At 33.5% G+C, this 24,718-nt stretch overlaps 1 protein-coding gene across 1 annotated transcript; it reads right to left on the bottom strand.

Moving 5' to 3' along the window:
* Positions 1-1,165: 1,165 nt before the first annotated feature.
* LOC123867348 (protein artichoke-like) lies at positions 1,166-7,203 on the bottom strand. The gene is made up of 5 exons (XM_045909346.1): positions 6,983-7,203; positions 5,987-6,203; positions 2,779-5,916; positions 2,442-2,698; positions 1,166-2,007 (listed from the first exon to the last, which is right to left on the bottom strand). Exons 2-5 carry the CDS (start codon positions 6,147-6,149, stop codon positions 1,450-1,452), a joined length of 4,116 nt encoding a protein of 1,371 aa, XP_045765302.1. The 5' UTR covers positions 6,150-6,203; positions 6,983-7,203; the 3' UTR covers positions 1,166-1,449.
* Between the last annotated feature and the right edge of the window lie 17,515 nt (positions 7,204-24,718).

Here is a 24,718-nt window from a genome sequence, read left to right as displayed (position 1 = left end):
AGCCTATAATTGTGTAGTAATAACTGCTACACCAAGTTTACGTAATATATAGAATTTTTAAAAACAAGTATTTTTTTTAAATTTTACTATAACTTTGTATTTATTTACTCGGTAAGTACATACTCGATAGGCAATATTGCTATTTGACGTTGGAGTACTGTTTATACAATACAAGCATGCAGCTAAAAAATATTATCGGAACTCTTTTAATTACCAAGTTGTAATATTGTTGATGAAGTCAAACAGTAGGTACATATTGTAAGAGAAAATAAGTATCAAAATATTAATATTCTACAATAAGAATGATTAGAAGTTCAAATTGAACAGCGTGGGCGATCTGCATTGTACTTGCTTATAATGAAAGTCTTTGTAAGAACGTTCTTTATCTAAGTTACCTACAGTAAATATAATACAAAGGTAAAGAATATGAAAATAGATTCTTCAAAATGACTACAAGGATAAAGTGTACCACTGTGTCTGGCTCTCCGAAAACAATGCCTCTAAGGGGCCTATTAGACTATCAGTATTGTATGCAAATATTGATGGTATTTGATGGTATCGCGATAATATTGATGGATTTCAAAATTTTCTTGCCAAAAAATTGATGTAGGTATAAACATCTCACAAAATTAATTATATATTCCCATACTAGATAATGCCCGCAATTCGTCCGTATTGATTTTGCGCTTTGAAATCAAATCTTAATTTTCCCGTATCTACCTACTTAAGTCTACTCGTTCCCCGGGATGCAACATTTCTCTGTACGAAATTTTGTCAAAATTTATTGAACAGAGGGCCGTCAAACTGTTTCGTAACACAAACTGACACATTTCCGTATTTATGAGCTAGTGTATAGATATTATGGATTTTGTCTTTGTCTTTTATTTATTTAATTTAAACGCTACCGCTAATATTATAGCGACAGCTGTTTTCTTTCTGTTAGCCATTTAAGTTTGTGGCACGACTGTCCTCTACGATTTCGAACACAGTACTGATGAGAATAATATTGATAGTTTGAAAGCCTACTATCAATACTGCCGCGATAATAATATCACGATACCAGGATACGGTATTGATAGTGTAATACCCGCTTAAGAGTGCTGAAAAGATTTTACTCGTGAGTTGTGAGCCCGGAACAGGTTAAGTACTAATAAAACAAAAAAGGCATGTTATGTAGCAACAATTTAATAAATACTTCTCACCTACATCCTACTCAATTGATAAACAATTCAAATAATTAGGTTCATAACTTTTAAATAACTTACCTACACAATTATCTATATAATATAAACTACGTTTTGCAACAATATCACCTACAATTTACTAGGCACCAAAATAATAAGCATCTTTTGTCTTTGAGTTTCTAACTATTAACTATTATGTCCAAAGGAAACACGCATTAGAAACACTATAATTATGATAAATATATTTAAAAGATTAGGTAAATATTTATTTCATTTTGTCAAAGGATATACGATTTTTAGCCATTCCTAATAAAATGTTGTCAGTTGAAGCGGTTGTAGATTCTTGAATGTCTTCTTTACTTTGCATAGAATGATAATCATTCATTTCTGACCACGCAGGATCGGACTTGGCAATTCTCTTTCTCTCTTTTACTTTGGTATACAGTAAAACGGTGACCATAATAAAAAATACTACAAAACCTAAACAACATCCAACAATCAATCCTGTACGTCGGTTTAGTAATGAAGACATTTTAAATCCCTTATTTGTTTTCGTTTTTACAGTTAATGGTTTTTTCATTGTGTCGAAAGAAACACATTCACTTGCAGGCGATTGCGCGATTAAAGCATTAATAACATTACGATCCATACTTGAAGTGATATTGGTTTCTATATCTGTATCGTTGAGAGACACAAAATTATCTTCATCGAAAATCTCAGAATCTTCATACATTGTTAATACACAAACTATATAATGCATGTTGGTTTGCAGGTCGGTGATATGAGTTGACACAGTATTCTTATTCACGTGTTTTACTTTTACCTATGAAAAAACAAGTATTTGTTACATCAAATAAACCACATGGTATCAGTATTTGTAGGATGTATTGTATAACTTATCTTACTCCTACCAACTTTAAATCAAACAGGCAACAGAAACTTTGTATGATAATGTCAGGTATAATTAAAACTAGATCAAAATTCCTTTTTTGATGTTGTTTGTCTGTTATTTTAGATTTGACTACAAAATTCATAACAATAAATATACATACTAATTAATCCCCGATATGCGTAGCAAATGTCACCTATTATACGCTGGTGGTACAATGTCAAGAATCTCCACCCAAGCGCCAACAACATAATATAAACATAGTTTCAACTCAATCGGATGATCGATGCACGAATGCATAGGTGACAAACAAATAGACTGACAAACATTTACGTTTAGTGTATAGCATTTAGGTAAATAAAACTTACATTAGAGTCCACATTCTCATTATAGTATAAAATTTTAAGCGCCTTCAATGCTGTGCGATTTCTTATTAGCCATGTTACTAGGACAGAATTATCATTGTGCTTGTCAATAGATAAATGAACTATTAGAGGAAAATCACACTTTTCCTTTGGATAATCATCGTTAAAACAAATTACTGAGTAAGGCTTTATTATTTTGGGATGATCTTGAATCCATGTCCATGTATTATTCTTTTGGCATCGACAAATTATTACATTGTCTGAAATAAGCAGAAAAATATTTGAATTATTAATTTTGCACCTTCAAAAATAAATAGTAACCAATACTATCAATACGTACCTTTTATTGAGATATCTTGTACATGGTTTTCTATTGAAGTTAGTAACTCCAGGGGTATTGTTTGGAGTTTGTTATGCTCCAAGTCTATTTGTATGATTTTATTTAGGTTATCAAATGAAGTGGCTGATAGATATTTAATATTATTGTGAGCAAGATTTAAAACAGTTAATTCTTTTAAATAAATGAAATGTTCATTTATTATATTTTGTAATTTATTATAAGAAAGATCCAAAAGTTTTAAATTACTTAAATCTTCGTCAAAAGATTCCATTGATTCTAAATTATTATTGGATAGGCACAAAGTATTCAATTTCATAAGTCCGCGAAAGTTACTGGTTTTAAGATGAGTAATTCTATTAAAACTCAAATCTAAATTTTCTAAAAACATTAATTTGGAAAATGGGCTTATTGATAAACGCCGAATTTTGTTAAAATTTAAATAAAGATGTTGTAAGGTCGTAAATAATTCAAAAGTGACATCTTCTATGATAGTTAAATTCGTAAAACAAATATGCAACTCGTATAAACTGGTGACAAGTGTATTGTTTTGTATATTATTCGGTGTAGTCCAACTAACTGAAGGATTTTTACTGAGATCTATATTAATTAGTGACACTCCTAATGTTTTGTAAGACATTAAAAAGTCAAAATGCATGATGTTGTTGTGGGAAATATTAATATTCTGTATGTTTGGAAAAATTTCAAATAATTGTTTAGGTAAATGATCTAGTCTGTTGTAACTTATATCAAAAAGTATTAATTCTTTTAAAATTACTCTTTTGCTACTGGTTATCAGTTGTATTTCATTTTTACGTAATATTAACGATTTTAGTTTGATTAGTTTCCCGAAACCGCTAAGTTCTATTTTTGGTATTAAGTTGTCAGCTATATCAAGAGTTTCAATTGATGTAAAGTTATCGAACATATCATATGGCACATAGTCAAGAAAATTATTACTTATGTTCAACTCTGATACAGAATTAAAAGCACTAAACAATTTTTCTGGAATATGACTGATAATATTTTGTGCTAGATTCAATTTCTCTAAATTTTTGTTATTAATAAAAGTACCTTCAATAATTTTCTCAATATTACAATGCTCTAGAAAAATTATCTCTAAAAGGGGTAAATTTAGAAATACCTCAACAGGTAGATAATCAAGTATGTTGTATGATAGAGACAAGTGTTTTATTCCTGGTATATCAAGACATAGTAAGTCGTTTGATTTTAACGAATTATTTTTAAGAGAGAGATGTTTTAAGTTGTTCAAACCATGAAATGTACCGTTTTCTACGAATTCTATTTCACAGTTATCTAACAATAGTGAACTAAGTGGTAGTCCGTGCTGAAATAGGTTTTTGTGAAGAATTTTCAATGGATTAAAGGACAAGTTTATAATTCTTAACTTCTTTAATGTGTCAAATGCCATATCAAAAATAAATACTATTTTATTGCGTGATAAATCTAAATCTTCTAATTCACTTAGGCCAAAAAATGTGTAGCTTGTGATGTTTTTTATCATATTGTTCTGTAAATCTAAATATCGCGCGGAGTTCAATCTTTGAAATGAGAAATCATCAATTATTAAAAGTTCATTACTGCTAAGCTCTAAGCGTGTTAGATATGTTAAGTTGCTAAAAGTATTTTTTGTGATAAATTTTAAGCGGTTATTTTTCAAGCTTAATTGATGTAATCTTTTCTGTGATCCGAATACTTTATCATTTACCGAAGATAGTTGGTTAAACTCAAGGTATACTAATAGTAACTTTGAGTTTATTTTTGGTAATATGTCGGTAATATCTACTAGATTATTGTTATGCAAAGCAATATATTTCAAATGCAACATTTTTGCAAACGTTCCTGATTCAATGAAACTTATTTTATTATGATTTAGGTATATTTCTTCTAAAGCAATAGAATTTTTGAAGATTTGTTTAGAAATAAATTTGAGCCAATTATTATTTAATCTAATTTCTTTAAGATTTTTAAGAGTTGTGAAAGTACTGTTGTTTATATCACTAAAATTATTATTGTCTAATCTTAATTTCGTTAAATTTCTATTATTCATCAATATACTATGTGGCACTTCATTTAAATAGTTAAAATCTAATTGCAGTTCTTCTAAGTTTTCTAAATCACTAAAGCTCTCACTATTTATGTTATGTATGCAATTTTTATCCAATTGTATCACGCTAATTTTACTAGAATTAAAAAAGGAATCTATTGGCACTTCAAGAATATTATTATGACTTAAAAATACAATGCTAAGAGACGGCATATTGTAGAGTAGGCCATGAATATGGTGCAAATGATTATGACTTAAATCAATCAACTCTAAATTTTTATTGTTTTGAAAAATATTTGTGTGTAATATTTTAATTCTATTGTGGCTCAAGTCCAAAGATTTTAAATTCATAAGTGAGTAAAACGCTCGGTGATGCACATTTGCAATGAAATTAAAATGAAATGATAACTCTTTCAGGGACGGACTAAATTTAAGGCAGTCTTCTGAAATAAATTCAAAATTGTTGGAGTTCAAATCTAAATATTCCAAGGATGTTATAAGGTTTGTGTTATCTGGATTTTCAATTGAAAAAATTTCATTCCATGCTAATTTTAAATTTCTGAGGTGTTTTAAACTAGCTATTGAAACTATTGGGAATGAAGTGAGATTATTTTCACTGAGGTCTATTTCTGTTAGTGATAACTCCAAAGTTGTGAAAGCAGTGTCAGATATATGACGAACGATATTTCCTTTTATATTTAATTTAATTAATGGAAGTCCATAAAAACTATAGCTTGGAATCTCTTCGATATAGTTTGAAATAAGTTCAACTGAAATTAGCTTAAGCATACCGGAGAGTGCTTTCTGTGGTATAAACTTAATTTTGCTCGATACAATACTTAATGTTTCAAGGCACTTTCTCAGCGGCATAAATGTTTCATCGTCAATCTCTCTTATGTTTGTTCGCGATATGTGAATATGCTTGATACAAGCGCCTTGTGGTATAAAATGTGGTCCCAAATCTTCTTCGCTAACGTCGAGGTCATAAATAGAAAAAGTATGCACATCAGTTACACGTTTTAGTGCATTTTTTATATCTTTTATGCTTGTATCTTGGCAATCAAGATATACAGCTGAAAAAAAGCAGGTCTTCATAAGTGGTCATTTCCTTCGTAAACAAAAAAAAAACACAACGGCTCTTACCATTTTCAAAAATATAACATGTGCATTTATTATTTTGTATCATCTCAGAACATTCCAAGGTATTTTGAGCTCCGTAAATTGGAAGTGAAAACAGAAACAATGAAAAAAATTGAAGAACGCCATTTTCATTTCTCTTTGTCTCCAAACGGAAAATCCTTTTCATAATTACATTATAATTGTAATTATTTTTTTCATATCCTCCGTCGCATTGTTATACCTGCAACAAAGAACCGTGGAAAGGTGAAAAAGTATACTTGTTGTTATCCAAAGTTAAACCTATCCTACCTCTCTAGTTGTAAGAACATAAGCATCTCAAAAAGCAAACGGATGTTTTTCAAGTGTACGGATAGTTTCCATTGAACAGGTTCCTTTATTAGATATAGGTAGATATAATAATATTATTATTTATGGTTTCTTCAAACTTTTGAAGCCGGAGAAAGCTGCTTAGCGTAGTAAAAGTCAAATTAGGTTTTCTTAATTTATTAACAAAATAAGTATATTATTGAAATACCTACTAGCAGGTACCTATGTGTTATGCGGTCTGCCGCTCCCAAAAAATCTTAAACCGCAGAAACTTCATAGAAATAAAGTACTCAATTGTAGTCTTATATTCATTACTCTAATGGCTGAAATTCCATAAATACAACTTAATAACTTTTGCTCCCGAATAGGTACCTATATCGCTCGATTAAAAATATCGTATTCCTTCTTTATCAAAGAATCTCATCTGGTCTTTATTCTAAAAAATCTGACCTAAAAAGGTATTTATGCTTAAGAATAAACCTTAAAATAACCTACATAATGTTTTAACTTGTAATAAAAAGTAAATAAATTGAAACTGATGTACCTATTCCTAGCAAACAATTTCGACGCACTGCAGTAAACACGTCTTCGATCCTGTCAACTTACATTAATGTTTTTGATTCCATAGCAAAACTAATCAAATCTCATATTTACTTTAGATATTCACTTGAACTATAAATAAAACCCGCTTACCTATATTCCGATAATTATAAACAAAGTTACGCTTCAGTGTTTAGAGTTCATTTTTGTGACGCAACTGCCCGAAGGACCCGAGTGCGCCTGTCCTTGGGGAGTTAAGGTTCACCACACGAGTAACAAGCTCAATTATGAACAAGTTTTTATCAGTTGAGAGTGAGTATATTATGTTTTATCGCGCAACACAGAACGCCTGAGGTCATTAGAAAGCTCGACTGAAGACTGCCGCGGCGGCGCGCGCTGTAGGTCACCGCTGTTGTTGCGGCAACCCCGACCCACTATTATTATACTTTTATGACGAATCGTGTTTCACCTATACACGTATTTCAAATACAAATATGTACTTATCAAGATCGTGTAAATACTGAAAACCTAGTTAAATTCATATAAGTATACACAACTTCAGAAGTCATCAAAGATCAGCGCATAGTATTCGTTCATTGCAGATAATTCGGTATAAGCATTTGCTTAGGTTTTACTAGCTGATGCCGCGACTTTAATGTGGTGGATTTAGGTTTTCTGGGATAAAATAGCCTAAATGTCCAAAAAAACCAACAATAAAACACACTTTCCCATTAATAATATGAGTGGTGATGGGTAGGAAATTAGAAATATAGTAGGCACACATAAAAGCCCATTATACTTACTAATGACTGGAACTACTACTTATACCAACTAATTTTTATTTTTATTTTTTTTAATAAAGAATATGAGCCATGCTAATCATGACTAATACTCTCCTTTCCCCTCCAATTAAGCGTACAGCTTGTGCCAGGAGTGGGTACGACAATAGTGCAACGGGTGGGGTTTGAACCGCCGACCTTACGGAATTCAGTCCGGTCCTCAACCGTTGAGCTATCGAGGCTCTGAAAATAGTAGTCATTATTTAAACTCGGAATAAGATGAGATGCGTGGTGTGTGGTATCAAAATGGACTCCACTCAACATTGTCTGCGCCTGTGTCAGGAACGCAGACACAGCGCTGGTCTTCCGTGAAGCCAGAAGCCAAAATTGTTATACTTACTAAAAGCTCTTTTAAAGCACACACACAAAGCTCTTTTGAAATTGTTCTAGGTACTAAAAATAGTAACGCAAAGAACTGGAACGCCAACCAAGTAAGTAGGTAGGTAATACTTGTCGGTTCGATTCGGATCCAAATGACGTTAGCAAGGTTTTTTTTTAGATTTTATTCTAACACGAAAGCATTGGAAACACAAACCGTACCAAAAATATTTTCAAGGCAGTTTTTCCGTTCACTAAAACTTCACAGCAATTTTCAGTGCACTGAATTACACTGTACACGCTTATGAAAAATTTATTTTTAGTGGTTTTGCTCACTCGTAGTGTATGTACCTACCCTTCAATTCATTGTCAGACAATTGGGCAAATCGGTAAGATAAGATAAGATAATTTATTTGTCAGAAAGTTGGTACAAGTAAGATGAAAAATAATAATTAGAGGCCTTAATTTCTACCAATTAATAGTGTGCAAATATTTAAGATACTTAACAAAATAAATTAAATTAAATTAATGTCAAACAAAATTAGGAGTCAAGTACATTACGTCAAATTTCATAAAAATCAAGAAATAGATATTACAATATGTTACGTAGATACAGCTTAGGCCAGGAAAGGACGAATGTAACAGTCACCGTTGAGCCGATGCTGATGCTGGTTTTATCCTTGGGGTACCCCGTACAGGATTCCATAGGTTATCACCTGCATCAGCATCGGCTCAACGGTAAGAGACTGTTACATTCGTCCTTTCCTGGCCTAAGCTGTATCTACGCAACACAATAGAAGAGACAAAACAAAGTAACAAAATATTATACTATGGTATTGATATTATCCTCAAAGAACTCATTTACCGTGTAATAGCACCTGTTTAACAAGTTTTTGAAAAGTTTTGTTTTAAAATTGCTTATATTGAGTTTTTTTAAAGCTTCCCGGTAGCTAAGTAGATAAGTAGTTTATGTTTCTATAGCTGTTAGACCTTACAAGTCATTTCTAATTAATCTTGCTAACTGTGACTGTGGTAAAATGGAACACGTTGACTGTTTGGAATATTTAGGAGTAGTTTTTATGATTAGTACACTATCCTGCGCTCTACAAATTGACAAACTTGTCCGCCAAGCTAGAAAAATGATATTATATATAAGTATGTTCAAGGATCTCGAGCCTATACTCGACACAATGACCTTAAAAGTTGTTTATTTTGCTCTGGTACAGTAGATCCTGTTTTATTGTATCACAATCTGGGCTAATTGCGGAAAAACACTACTCTTGCGACTTGAGCGAGCTCAAAGAGCTATCCTTAAAGTGATGCTAGGGAAACCTATTCTATTTTTAACCCCCGACCCAAAAAGAGGGGTGTTATAAGTTCGACGTGTGTATCTGTGTATCTGTCTGTGGCATCGTAGCTTCTTAACGAATGAACCGATTTTAATTTAGTTTTTTTGTTTGAAAGGTGGCTTGATAGAGAATGTTCTTAGCTATAATCCAATAAAATCGGTTCAGCCGTTTGAAAGTTATCATCAGCTCTTTCTAGTAACTGTAACCTTCATTTGTCGGGTTAATTTTCAATTTACACTTGTTAAAAAATGAAAATAGCAACCGCCTTACCATTAAACGAACTGAAAAACCTTTTCACATTTGGAAATAGTGCCATACAGTTGCCATATTTGGAATGCTGTAAGGATTTTAACGATGCCCCATACATCGAAATCTGTTACGGCATTTAGGAGTTATGGTGGAATAAAGAAACTCACAAACAACCTGAAAATATTACACTCCTTTTTTGGGGTAATCGAGCAAAAGTAAAACCTTATTAAGATTCATATCAGCCGAGGCTATAAATATTGCAACGCATTAATGAAACAGGCATGAATTTAAAAACGTTTTTACTTCAACTACCTAATTGAAATGCAAAAGCTTCACATACAAAACACGAATCGTTATGACGGAGAAAAGCGGAGAGCTTTATACAGCATCCGTGTTTTCACAGTTTAAGGCTGACGCGGCATTCGTGCAAGCACTAAATCCGGCCAAGCGTTTCTCCCACGCTTTTAGTCTACAAATCTAGGTCACAGAAATGCTAGCTATTCATTATCACCTGATAGATATTTGTAGCTCTTATGAAAGACTTATGGTACGCTTTAAACGTCCTATTCGATTAAATTGGTGAGTAAGGTTTTGCAAATTAAATTGTTACTTTAATTTTTACCCGACTATAATAAAATTAGCGATTCAAAGACAGTAATTACTTAGGTAATGTGTTTTACAGTTTATATAAATATAAAATATTCAGATGCTCCAAAGTAGCTTGTCTCTATTTAGCCGCATTGTAGGGTTCCGTATCTCAAAAGAAAAAAGGAATCCTTATAGGATCGCTTTATTGTTTTTTTATCTGTGCATTGTCGCGTCTGCGAAAACTTATAGTCTATACTTATTACTTCCCGTTGACCTACAATCACGAAAAACAGGAAGGTATATCTTATAGCACAAGTAAAAAGGAAAAAAATGCAAAAACCATGAATTTTGTAGTTATAATTGATGGCACGAATATACTTAGCAACTAGCAACTTCTCTAAAGCGTCTGCTGAATGGAGTTAACTCTGAATTCAACATTGTTAACAAAACATCTGTGACAGCACTAGTAGTAATTCTTAGTTAAAATCAAAATCTATTGTTTGTTAGCCCCTTTTCATTAAAACTAAGGCCCTGCTCATTCCAAACAGTCAGATTAAATAATATCTACATAGTTAACGCAATTATTTTGCTATTTAAAAATATGTTTTAATTAATGTAACATTTGAAAACATTGCATTTGAAATCATTGGTATTATCCATTGATTGTGAAATACCTATTGATTCTGCATTTATTTTGTGGCGAATTCAGACACTAATATTAATTTATCATGGATGCTACCAGTAATTGTTGGAAACATAATTAATGTTAAATTGAAATTACAAAATACATAATATTGTCTATGTTGAAAATAATAATCCCTTTGTGTCTGTAAAGATTAACCTAGTATAATTGAAATCAAATTAGCTGGAGTGGTATACAGATTAACACGGTACGTATTGAAACCAAATTAGCTGGAATAGTAACACATAAATAATAAACATTTCAGAAACAAAATAGCTGTGAATGTACATCGTAATTGTTAGTGTTCAATCAAAGGGTTCAAAAAATTCAAAGGGTTGTAATGTTTCAATCGTAATTCATGGACTTATTCTGGGATCAAGGGGTGATCGGAAATTACATGAAGTGTTTTAAAAAATACCTTATAGCATATTTTTTGAGCTGCACCTAATAATATTGTTAGATACTTATGCTATTTAATGTATATTTTTTCTATTTGGCATATTATTATCTTTTGGAAAACAGCAGAAACGGAACGGTAGAACGAAATCAAAGCACCTCGAATCCACGCAGTTTTGTCTGTTTACTAATTTTATTTACCTTGTTTCAGTTCTCTTTGTGAATTGGTTCAATACACAACATTTAAAACACCTTGACTGGGATATAATGCAGCACTCTTGAAATAGAATATAATATAATACTTATGCAAAATTTTGTATATAGCTAATGTGAGCCGTAAAATTGGCACTTAACTAGAAAATTAAAAACTCAAAGTATGTTCATCCGGGGTTCTTATCAATTTTTTAAATAAAGTTAAGTTTAGTTTAGTTAAAGCGAGCAAACGAGCAGGCGGGTCACCTGATGTTAAGTGATTAGCACCGTCCATGAACACCTTGCAGCACCAGAGGAACCGCCAAAGCATTGACTGCCTTTCAGGAATTTATTGGTCCGCCTCTGGAACATCTATATTCTAATGAGAACACCGCCGAAGGGAGTTCATTCCACAGTTTGCGCCTGGAAAAAGAATCTAGCACAACGGATGGTGAGGGTGAAATCGCTTACTAATTACTAGGGCTTATTTTTATTACAATTGTTATTTATATATAAACCTTTATGTGAAACTACGTTTCCGTGCACGTACGTACCTATTCCATTGCCGGAGGTTCTTGTAGTATAGTACACAGAAGAGCAAATACAACGGAAGAGAGTAGTAGAGTTCCCATCTATGCAGATACGTATATGAATGTACTGTAAGTTTGTTTAAACACTTATGTAATTATGAATTATTTTTTTTCCTCTATATTTAGAAGCTTAGTCACTAGTTAACTATTCTCTTAGTCGAGTTGTTAACCGACTTCGAAAAAAGAAGGAGGTTCTCAATTCATCGGAATCTTTTTTTTGCGGAAGGGTCCGGGAACCCACCGCATTATTATCCCAAAAAAACTCCTACTATTATTTTTAATAGGAAGGGGTCTCTACCCTCAGCAATGAGGAATATGATGCACAGTAGAATTCATTTAAACACTAAGAGCATGCATAAATTATGTTCAAAAACTGTAGTTTGCATGTTCAGATTATAAGCTCTTTGCAGAAACTTCGTGGAGTGTTGTAGTCTCGCTTAGCATTAAATCCCAGCATCTTCGTCGACACACTAACTTGTTTATCCTTGTAAATTAGGATGTTTATACACTGATGTCATGTTTATTTATGACGAAAACTAAAATTGCTGTACTAAATGGAAAGAGTAGCTTAGGTACTTTCCTAATTATAAATATTATTTTTAAAGAAAATGTAATGTAAATAAGTGTAAATTAAAATTTATAACACCCCCGATAAGTGAAGAAGTGAAGGTTACAGTAAAGGACATAACTTTCAAACGGCTGAACCGATTTTCTTGGATTATAGCTAAGAACACTCTCAATCAAGCCACCTTTGAAACAAAATAAAACTAAATTAAAATCGGTTCATTAGTTTAGGAGCTACGATGCCACAGACAGATACACACGTCAAACTTATAACCACGCTCTTTTAGGGTCGGGGGTTAAAAAAGGTAGTTGTGTCATAATCAGAAAATACTACACAAAAGATCATTTTTAGCAGCGCTGCCATATTTGTAATTTTTTTTTCAATTATTATTTTAAAAGTAAAAATAATCCAATTAGTTCTTATCCAGAATAATCAAGTCAAAACCAATTCCAATAAAACCACCGATTTTAATTTTCTCTTGGTTACGCCAGTAAATAAAATGTAGCTTTATTATATTAATAGCTTTTTGATAGTATTTCGCAATTTTGGTGAAAACCGCGACTCAGTATATTATATTTGATTATAATTGATAAAAATGTAATGATTTTCATAAACGATTTGTAAATAGTACCAACCAAGTAAATTGGAACTGTACCTAGGTAGCAAGTTAATGAGTTTTCCTACTTATTTATTTTTATATCCAGTTTTATTTATTTCATTACAAGTTAGTATGATTGCGTTCTCACCTGGTGTCAAGTGACGATGCAGTTTATGATATGTAGCTGTAAATGTGAAAGAGTGTTTGTTTTTTTGGTTTATTGGGTTGTTGGTTTGTCCTTTAAACAACGGATCAGCGTGATTTTACATGCTTACTTATAGTTAAAGACCTGGAGAATGACAAAGGCTACTTTATATGCACACTATCACACTATCACACTTCACACTTCACACTAATAGTACAAAGGCGAAAATTTGTGTGTATGTGTGTGTGTGTGTGTGTGTGTGTGTATGCTCTTGTTACTCCTTCACGCAAAAACCACTGGACGGATTTGGCTGAAATTCGGAATGGAGATAGATAACATTCTAGATTAGCACATAGGCTACTTTTTATCCCAGAAAACCAAAGAGTTCCCACGGTATTTTGAGAAACCTAAATCCACGCGGACGAAGTCGCGGGCGTCAGCTAGTATCTAATAATAATTTTTAAAATTCACACTCATTCTTCAAAGGTACCAATACTGAGATTTATATATGTATATCTATTAGCTGATGCCCGCGACTTCGTTTGCGTGGATTTAGGTTTTTAAAATTCCGTGAGAACTCGTTTAATTTTCTGGGATAAAAAGGAAGCGAGGTCACTCTCCAGGTCTTTAACTATACCCATGCAAAAAAATCACGTCAATCCCTTGCTCCGTTGTGGATTGATTTATGGACAAACCAACAAACAAAATATAACTATTTACGAATGTAATATGGGTAGTAGTGATTTGCGATTTATTAGTAACAACAGTTTATTATACATATTTAGATCTGTGTCACATGCAAAGAAAGAAAGCAAGAAAGAATCTTTATTTTTATTTAAAATAGTCGGTCATGGTCAGTTGTTGTCCCAGGGGATGTGACATTTAAATTGTCACCGCACAAGATGTTTATTTGCTGTACTGTTATTTAAACTGTCTCAAAGCGGGAATACTGAAGTAGGTTTTTGTTACGTTAGGAATCTTATAAACACTTATAACTTTGCCCTTTAAGACTTCATACTTAATATTATAAAGGAGAAAGTTTGTATGTGTGTGTGTGTGTGTGTATGTTTGTTACTCCTTCACGCTAAAACTACTGGGCGGATTGGGCTGAAATTTAGAATGGAGATAGATTATACCCTAGATTAGCACATAGGCTACTTTTCATCTCGAAAAATTAAAGAGTTCCCACGGGAATTTTAAAAAACCTACATCCACGCGAACGAAGTCGCGGGTATCAGCTAGTCAAGATATAAAATCTTATAAAGAACCTGAGCCAGGTTTATGCTTTGCCTAGAGATGTCAAATCACGTCGTTTGCCCATCCCTATTACATATAACAGTTTTTATAATTTATATATTCTGTGACGCTATGTCAAGTTAATTAACTTAGCATGAGTTAAATTAACTTGACATATTGCATAAAAAGAGTTCTAATAGGGCCACAAGTAAGTATAGAGTTTTTTTATATAGTCTAGTGCTTGGAACTAAGATGGAGCGCGCTTGCCTAGTACATGCCTACCTATTCAGTCTTGACTTGCCTATTTTGTTTAATTTAGGTAGTAGTAGTATCAATTTTTTTATATAAAAAACATGAGCCATGGTAATCATGACTAATACCTACTCCCCTTTCCCCTCCAATTAAGCGTAAAGCATGTGCTAGATGTGGGTACGACAATAGTGCAACTGGTGGGGTTTGAACCGCCGACCTTTTGGAATTCAGACCGCTCCTCAACCGTTGAGCTATCGAGACTCTAAGTACTTAGTATCTATAGCTTTATGGTTGTAAACATAACTTATATGGTAACCAGTTGCAATCAAAGCCGTACAAATCAGAGAATTTGAGCCGCAGCCAGTTTCCTTTGATCTTAAGAGAAAGAGCAGAGGAAACTTTGGCTCCAAGCTTTCACACGTTAACCACAAGTGTGATTACCAACTTTGTTAAGTTAAAGTCAACTTAACGTTGACATCGATGTGTGGTGATATTGTGCACCCTTTTGGCGTGATGTTAATAAAAGTCGGTCATGTTGTGATTGATTAAACTGTATCGGCGAAGCAGAAAAAAAAGTATTGACTCCAAAATTGGGTTTGTTCCTGATATTTAGTTTTGTTATCAATTTGGCCTGAAACGTCAATTTCAACTTGGTATAGTACGTGACAGGTTGAGATGGCAATCGGGGTATGAGGCGGGCCCTCCATACCCGCAGCGGGCTAGCGCGGGGACGGGGCGTCCTCACCCTGCCCGGCTAGCACGGGGATATAATTTTTATCTACTGCCCATGCTAGCCCGGCTGGTTGCCATCTCAACCTATCGCGCACTGTACTTTTTCAATGAATGATCGTAGTAAGATTTTGTTTCTTTTCGTGTTCAAATAAAATATTACTAATTTCTATCCTAAACTCCAACCTGAAATCCAGACAGACTGCTCTAGTTCATATTATGCTTCATGAATTATTCAAGCAAGTGGCTTACCGTTCGCCGTCCGACTTAAGTGTTATGTTTTGTCGGTTTCATTCTCAGCGGACTGAACCACGCTATCTATTAATTCATAATTAATCTAGTCGGCTAAACAGCTGATAGTTTGAATCGAAGCTAAACTATAGTCATGAAGAGAATACATAATTACAAGAAATTTTTGTACAAGGTATTTAACTGATAAATAATAAATATTAACTGTGTATGTACGTAGGTATGGTGTGACTACAATATGAAATCTTTATATTATTATCTTTAAAAAATTGAATAACTTTATTACATTGACAAAACCTGCAGAGGCCCTTCGTTTTCCGAAGTAAAAAGTATTCTAATTATGTCAGTTTTCACGGCGCAAGTGCCATCTTCAGATTCAGTAGTTAAAATGGAGTAGAATTTTCTACACTATCATTATGAAGAGGACGGTGAAAGTAGGTTTGGATGTAGGAGGTAGGTTATCTGAAACTATTTATCAAGTGCGCAGTGTGGGATGACCTCCAGCCCGCTGGACCGATGACCTTAAGAAGGTAGCGATGAGGAAGGCGGAGGACCGTGTTTGGTGGCGCACTTTTGGAAAGGCCTATGTCCAGCAGTGAACGCTTACAGGCTGATGGATTGGATTGGATTGGATTGGATTCATCAAGTGCATTTTGATCATATCTGGGTATAGGTACGAATTGAAAATAATATAGATACAAATTCGATACTGCAGTTTTCAATGTATTCCTGAAAAAAATTTCAACTGATTGTTGATCGCAGATGTTTTAGGTATGAAAATATTGAGGAATTTCCTTCAAGTGCTCCAAATTTACTTTCAAAAAATTATATCGTGCCCATTTACTAAAAATTCAAAAGTCAGTCAGCTAGTTTGTGGCAGTCTGAACAATATACACCTGAAAGACATTTTTTCGCATAGAACTTTTAGATAATATTACGTTAGAGAAATTATTATTTTTAATCATAAGTAATTTTTTATTTTTAATCATGTTTTATTTTAGTTTTATTTTGAATTAACAGTTTACAGGATTACAAGAACTTCCAGAACTTCCTTCGTTTGGGCCCGAACAGAATACCAGCGTTGTGGGTACATTGTGTACCCACAACATTAAGCTGAGTTCGGTCGGGCCTTTTCGTTGGCACAACATATAGCAGGTACTCAACACCATGTTTAAGTTAAGTTAGTTTTTAAGTTTTATATTTTATATTTTAAGTTTTATTTATTTTTTAAGTTTTATATTTTAAGTGTGTTTTGTATTACCTGTATGTTGATCCAATGAATAAAGTTAATTCTATTCTATTCTATTCTATTCTAAGTGTTGGTAGACACTTAAATGAATTAAATACCACTTAGAAATCCAAACATCTCTCTAAACACCAGCAAGCACCTCAACATTGATTTTACTTTCTTGCTTTAATTAAGTACTACAAAGGAAAACGTGCCATTCAAATAGTTTATTTAAAACAAGAGTATTTATTTTTGATTGAGTTTTTTGATTGAGATTGAGTTTGATTGATTATTTATTATAATTATTCAATTGAGAAACCAGCCACGTTCGTATGGAAATCGCGCTAGGCTAACTTCTCTTAATGTTTCATGTAATCACATGAAAGGAATAAAAAAAGAAAGAGAAAATGTAATTTTTCTTTGTATACTGTCACCGTCAAAATCATACAAATGTAACATTTTCATCTGTGACACTATTTTAAATGGATGTCCATGAACGTCCACTATTAAAATAATAATCTTTTATTTATCCTGAGAGATTACAGAAAAAGTTACAATATCGAGACGCGAGGGATAGAAATGTACCTAGATCTTTTGCAATTCATTGGACGGATATACTTCAGTGAATTGATTCGATTCGATTGGAAAGGAGACGACAAAATGCGGGCAATCAAACAGAGTTTTATTGTACCCATTTGTTTAACAAAGAAAGTTATTTTTGATTTGTGGGTAAGAATTTATTATCTAGGTATACTAGATAACGATTATATTAGAGTGTCGAGAGATTATTCTTCAAAGGAATAACAAATTAAATCAATATAATTGTTATATTTTAAATATATCATTTCACGCGTATACACTCACAAACACGCACACACATAATATTACACATACAAACAACACACACACACTATACACATAGCTATTAGTATACTAAATATAAATAACCATCAATATTAAGTACCTGGTTCAAATTGAGTTATTATAATAAGTGGTTGTATGTTGTTACAATAGATTGTGGGAGGACACTGCCCCCTGAAATACAGTTTTCACTTCATTAGGAGGCAGGGCCTCACACACACACTTTGTCCATTGCATAACATCAAGGTCGTCAGAGAATAGTGCGTTTTCCTACTGAACAATCCAAGTTTTCTTTTCTCTCAGCACACTGATTTCCTATACTTTCCAAATTTAAGCAAGCTTATTGCAAAGGGGCGGCTATTAAAAAATTCGATTTTTAGGCTAGGAATTTTAAACTGTTTAATCCATAAATCGTATACAACACAGTTAAATCATCCGTTTGCGCTGATACCGCCAATAAGAGCTGTATGTTTCCCGACTCGCTGTAGGGTTGAAATTTATCTCCGCCGATAAATTACTCGCGCCTACGTTCAACCTTGTTTAAGGTTTGGACACACACAACGCGACACTGCAGGGATCCATGACTCCAGCTTAACAACAAATACAAATAAAAGATTTTAATCACGCCCCACTAGTGAAATGTATGAGAGACACATGGTTGATAAACACCTCTCACAGTGGCCGGTAAACATTTTGAGCAGAATGTGCATAGTTTAATAAGAGCGAGGATATTTCTACTGTGCAATCAATCAATTCATCAGTCGCACCTAGTTTACCGCGAAGTACCACCTTTCTCCCACTACGTTGCTTTATGCCCATGTTGTTTGCAGATCCACCTTCCTGCTCCATAATCAGGCCCTTGTCACTGATTGGTCTGTGAGCCCCCTCCTTCTCGAGACAAAATCAAATCAACAAACGCAAACACCATACATCTGCTGTGAGTCATCGAGGAATTAGATAGTCCACAGACTGTCTTTGCTGCAGCCCTAAATCAAGGTATTTCATTACAGTATCATCGAGATTAAATACCAAACGAGTGGATTAGACAAATGGAAGTAGCATGAATATCAATGTATGACTGAGATTCATACCCCTCGGCTGAAAAAAGAGCTGATAATAATAATCCTTAAGAGGGCTCTCTCCGTCACTCGTTTCCACTCGTTTCATACAATCGTAGTTCCAATTTCATTTGAATATTAAGCAACCTAAGTCCATGAAATTTTGCAGACATATTCTAGAAACTAATATCTATGTCTGTGGTTTTCCAGATTTCTGTTAAAATATTCGGTTTCAAAGTTACGCGGTCTTAAAATTTTCATACAAATCTTGGAGCCCCTGTAATTTTAAAACTACTTATTTTTAGAAAAATCTAAAACACCACAGACACAGATATTAGTTTCTAAAATATGTCTGCAAAATTTCATGGACTTTGGTTGGTTAATATTCAAATGAAATTGGAACTACGATTGTATGAAACGAGTGGAAACGAGTGACGGAGAGAGCCCTGTTAAATGGTTGAACTAAATTTCATTAAACCTATAACTCGTGCGCATTAACATGGCACCTGGCTCGAAAACAACCCTCCTCCCACTTCCAAGCGCGATGTCCCGCTCTCGCCGTGCCGCCGCGCCGTGCGAGACCAGTAGCGGCACGGCGAGAGCGGGGCATCGCGCGGGGAAGTGGGAGGAGGAATTGTGTTCGAGCCAGGTGCCATGTTAATGCGCACGAGTTATAGCTAAGAACCATTTCGATTAAACACATTTTCGAATAAAAACAAACAAATCAGTCCACCCGTTTAAGCGCTGTAATACCTCAGACAGACAAAGCGATCAAACTTACGAGTATAAAGCCCTTTGCGTTGGGGGTTGACAAATTGTATACAAAAAATTATACTCATATGAAAATTATATTACGATACATAAAGCATGGAAATATAATTAAATGCATATAGAATTGTGTTGCTCCCCGCATTCCGCTCTACAGTAAGAAATTCTTTATGCATAAAAAAAATACAGGTAAAGAAAAACTCCAACAGTGTGATGTGCTTTCATACACTTCAAAACCACGCACGCGTTCAGCGCAACGTTGCCATGCCATGCTGCTGTCGTCACTCGTCACGCACCGCGTTTTGTGTCTGCCGGCCTTTAAACAAACACGACGTTAGCACAATATTTTTCATTCCGTCGCGCACGCCACCGCGATAACCTCATGCACTGTACATAAAAAACAAAGGAAAAATATTTCGAAACACCTTTCACCGAAAAATTTCGACCTACCTGGCGCAATGAGAACTAAAATCTTATAAGTAGGAAAAGCCAGGTTCCAGGCTGAGTACTCACAAGTTTTTGTTAACTTGCTGTGTTAATAATATGTGATCAAATACAAAAGAATTTCGTGTTTAGACCAGTTCCAACCGATTGAACCGAAATTTGGAACACGTCATGACAATGCAATCATCATGGTGTACGACCACTATGCCGGTTATACGGGACGGGGGTTGAATACACTACAACACTTGCACTGTGAGACAATCGGATTTATTCACGGTCCAAACACAATCACGGTAATACCAAGCTGGTACGGGTTCATCTCCTGTTCATTATCTCCGTTAAAATCTGGAGTCTAAGACTAGAGTAAAATAATAACCAGCTTATACATTACAGACTTTGTTCTACAGACCTTCTTTCCGCATCCGCAAAGAAAGGATTTTTGAAAATTCAACCCCTAAGGGGGTTAAATATGGGGTTGAATTTGTGTAGTCCACGCGGACGTAGTTGCAGGCATAAGTAATAGAATAGTCTAAATAAGAACTTGTTTTAAAAAGGTTTTTAATTGAGGATATTATTTAGGAATTTATGATATCTAACGCAAACTTCAGTCTGCTCGAGAAGTTTCCTACCTAAGAAAACTACTACCAAACATTAGTAAGTTTTTGCCGAATTAGCGTTCCAGTACAAGTTGCAAAGTCGCCGATTAGAAGTATGCTATCCACTGCAAGAAATTGAAAAATACAAAATGAATACTACGGTAAAAATTAAAAAATAAAACGTCTAGAAATTGAACAGAAAGAGATAGACATACAAATAGACATGCTGACAGACCCCATTTAAATAAAGTGCAGTAACAACTTTATAATATTTTATTAAATGCAAACCAAACGTAGGTGGTATATTGGATCCTTCAGTGAAAGTATTATACAAGTAGGTTCTTTATTTTATTTACGGCTTCCGTTTCCATGGAATATTGCACTTTAATGATTTCAGGTTTATTTTCTATTTTAACAATAGTAATATTATAAAGTATTTGAATTTCAATTTAACATTAATTAGTTATTTATTATTGTTCCCAACATTCGGTAATATTACTTCCGAACTCACCGTAAAATAATAATGAACTGCATTCAATGAGCAAGCGAGAATTAGTAGGCATCACTAATTAAAATATTATATACAGAGCTCATACAGAGAGCTATAATAAAGCCAACACAGACTTGTCCAATAGGTTAATTACTGTATAAAAGTTAATGCTAAAGCTTCTGAAACATGGAATTTCACGCCAGTAAACTAAAGTTGATATGTAAGCATTGTCACGGCCTCAGCATTAAGGCTGTGCGACGTGGCATAAATTTCCCCTAGGATTTCTGTATTAAGTGGGATTTTATTTGTTATGACACGCGCTAAAGGCCTCCCCTTTCAGTTTCTGTCTATTTATGCAGGAATACGTTTTCGGATAATCCTTTTCAATTCGTCATTGAACACGGGCACGGGCGTTGGGATAAGAAAACTCTATCTATCAGTGACGTATTTAGTTTTTCTATAGGTATATAAGTGACGTGAAATAAAACACATAAACTATTTTATCTCTATTTATTATGGGTAATAAAGCAAAATATTTTACCTAAGTATAAGTAGTAGTAGATTATTATCACTACTCATTTATATCTATAGATTAAGTACCTGTTAGAATATATTTTAATAGATAAAATTTCGTGGTAACTTTATTTTTTCGAGATGAAAAATACTCTATATCACTTTCCAGGTATTTAACTACAACCTTGCAAAAAATCACATCAATCCGTTATTCAGTTACGTTCTGTTGCGTTGTGATTGAAGGACAAACCAATAAACAAACACATTTTTACATTTATTATAGGGGTAGTGATAGTTTGCACTAAAGGCCTCCCCTTCTAGTTTCTATCGATTTATGCAGATTTCAAATAATCATTTTCAATTCGTCTTCGGATACGGGCGTTTGGATTAGGAAATTCTATCTATCAGTGACGTGAAATTGTACATGAATTAATATTATAGGTATTTTAATACCAAGTAGGCCACGAATAATCAAGAGTGCTTTAACGAAAATAAAACATAAAGGTACTCGTGCCTATCCTAAAACAATAAACATGAATGAAAAAAAAAAATATTTTAGTATTGTTCATAGTAAATTCATCAAGCAAATCGAATAATCAATTTTGAATGGATTTGTTTATTTTGTATTACTCTTTGTTTATTTTTGCGTAGGTAACTAACTACCTACCGATTAATTTTTAATGCAGAGATTTTTATACAATTACCAGAAATTTTGAAAATTCCACGTTTTTCTCTTGCAATGTAAATATCTTTGTTTTTACTACTAATTAGGTGTATTTTAATTAGCATATTTAGTTATTCATCTATGCTAATATTATAAATGCGAAAGTGTGTCTGTATACAGTCTGTCTGTTACCTTTTCACGGTTCATCCGCTTAATCGATTTTGCCGTTTGGTACAAAGATATCTTGCAACGTACAATATAGGCTAATTTTATCTTAGAAAATTAAAAAGATCTCACAAAATTTGAAAAAACTAAAATCCACGTACATCCACGACGAAGTCGCGGGTATACATATATACGTATATTTTGAAGACCTCGCGATATAGGCTACTTATATGACTGCATATAAACTTAAGTACGTACTTTTAAGGCAAGTTTTAATATAGATTCTAGGCCTCGTTATTAAAATTGAGTAGGTATGCTTGTAGTATTTCTTTTAAAGTCTAAAGTGTAGTATTAGTCTTTTAAATGTAAAATGCAGTGTAGTAAGTTTCTTACTTGAGAAATTAGTAAGTATATCTTTTCAACCACTTTCTTGCACCGCTAACGTGTCTAGCTATTAAATGTTCAAACTTTACCCATTTGCACTAACGTTATTACTATTAACAGCACAGCAAAATTTGTTCTATTTGAAAGTGGCAGTCTCCTTGGAAATTCTCTTAGAATATGTTATGGTAAACATTTAATTTAGAGTATCGTAATACTAGCGATATAACGGTACTCTAATACTAAATAACGACTTTAATGATCATTAATTTATTTTACTTCATAATTAACTGATCCACCCTGGCTTTGCTTGAATGGAATTTTGAAAATTGGCGAGGGATTGCATTGCAATTTCTTAAAATCCTTAATTACATACTTCTTCAAATTTTTCGAAAGCCAAACACCAATTTTCATAGATATAACTATAAAATTGACAGACTTTCATCCCCCGTTAACCCCCTTGGGCCTGGAATTACAAAAATCCTGAAACACGTGTTTCTTAATTTTTAACCAAAAGTTCAATTACTAATTTTATAAATATAGTACGCGACAGATCAAGATGGCAATAGGGGTAAAACTTATCGTACGAGGACGGGTTGCGAAAAATGATGGAATTTTATACAAACTTTCATACCCTATTTACCCCTTAGGGATGGAATTTAAAAACACCCTCACTTACTAAGGCGCTTACCTACGACATAAAATCAATGCCCATTATTGCAAAAATTTTACTCCAGCGGTGAAGGCTGTGCGTTGATAGATCAGTCAGTCAAGTATATGTAGAAGTATATGTATATGTATTGAATATAATATTTATTGGAACTTCTAAGTAGGAGGTAAGTAGCTGAGTTACTTGAATCCCCTTTATGTGATTCAGATACCATTTGAATGCGGAACAATGAGTATATTTAATTGCTTGTGTAAACATTGGAACTCTATGGATCATTATTGTGTTCGAGTTATACCAATAATAATCAAAATATACCTACTCCTCTGTGAGTTAATAGGGAGGATCTTGACCTCTTCCATTATTTCGTTTAATATTTATTAGTGAAGGGTTTTTGGGATAATACCTACTATGGGACGATTTCGGCGAGTTAACGTATTCTCCGAGAGATAAATTCAATCACGCATTCAGTTACAGAATCAGCTTGGATATAGCTATTATGACGGAAAAAAGGGTTTTAGAAAATTCAATACCCAAGGGGGTAAAATAGGGATTTGAAATTTGAAAAGTCCACGCGGACAAAGTTGCGGCCATAAGCTAGTTGAATATATACTGTTAAATTCGCTTGTGTCTGCCGGCACGGGTATGGTTGCCAGAGTAAAGTGCCCGTTTACCTTTGGCTTCTATATTGCTGTAGTTGTACTCATCAATCATCGCTCCCATTGGAAATATTTCGATCAAAATCAATCAGCTGCCTATCCGTCAATTGATTTGATTTCAACGCGTCGATTTGACCTATTGAAAACGTTTCACTGTGAGAACTAAATTACTAAATTCAGAAAATGTTGACCAAATTGGACGAATAGCAGAGGTCAAACTGTATATGTAGAGATTTTTTTTAATAAGACGTTTACTAAAAGTTAAAAATCTATGTATAAAAAATAAAAAGGAATCATTCAATGCTATCGCTTGGTACCTTAAATCATATTTCACAAGCAACAGTTCCCGAATAATTTAGGAGTGAATTCAAATTCAAATTATTTTTATTCAATTAAACTTTTACAAGTGCTTTTGAAT

Source organism: Maniola jurtina, chromosome 8 (assembly GCF_905333055.1).
Source record: "Maniola jurtina chromosome 8, ilManJurt1.1, whole genome shotgun sequence".
In the NCBI taxonomy this organism is placed as follows: domain Eukaryota; kingdom Metazoa; phylum Arthropoda; class Insecta; order Lepidoptera; family Nymphalidae; genus Maniola; species Maniola jurtina.
The sequence above is the reverse complement of the archived record's forward strand: the minus strand, read 5'-3'. Positions and strand labels throughout refer to the sequence as shown.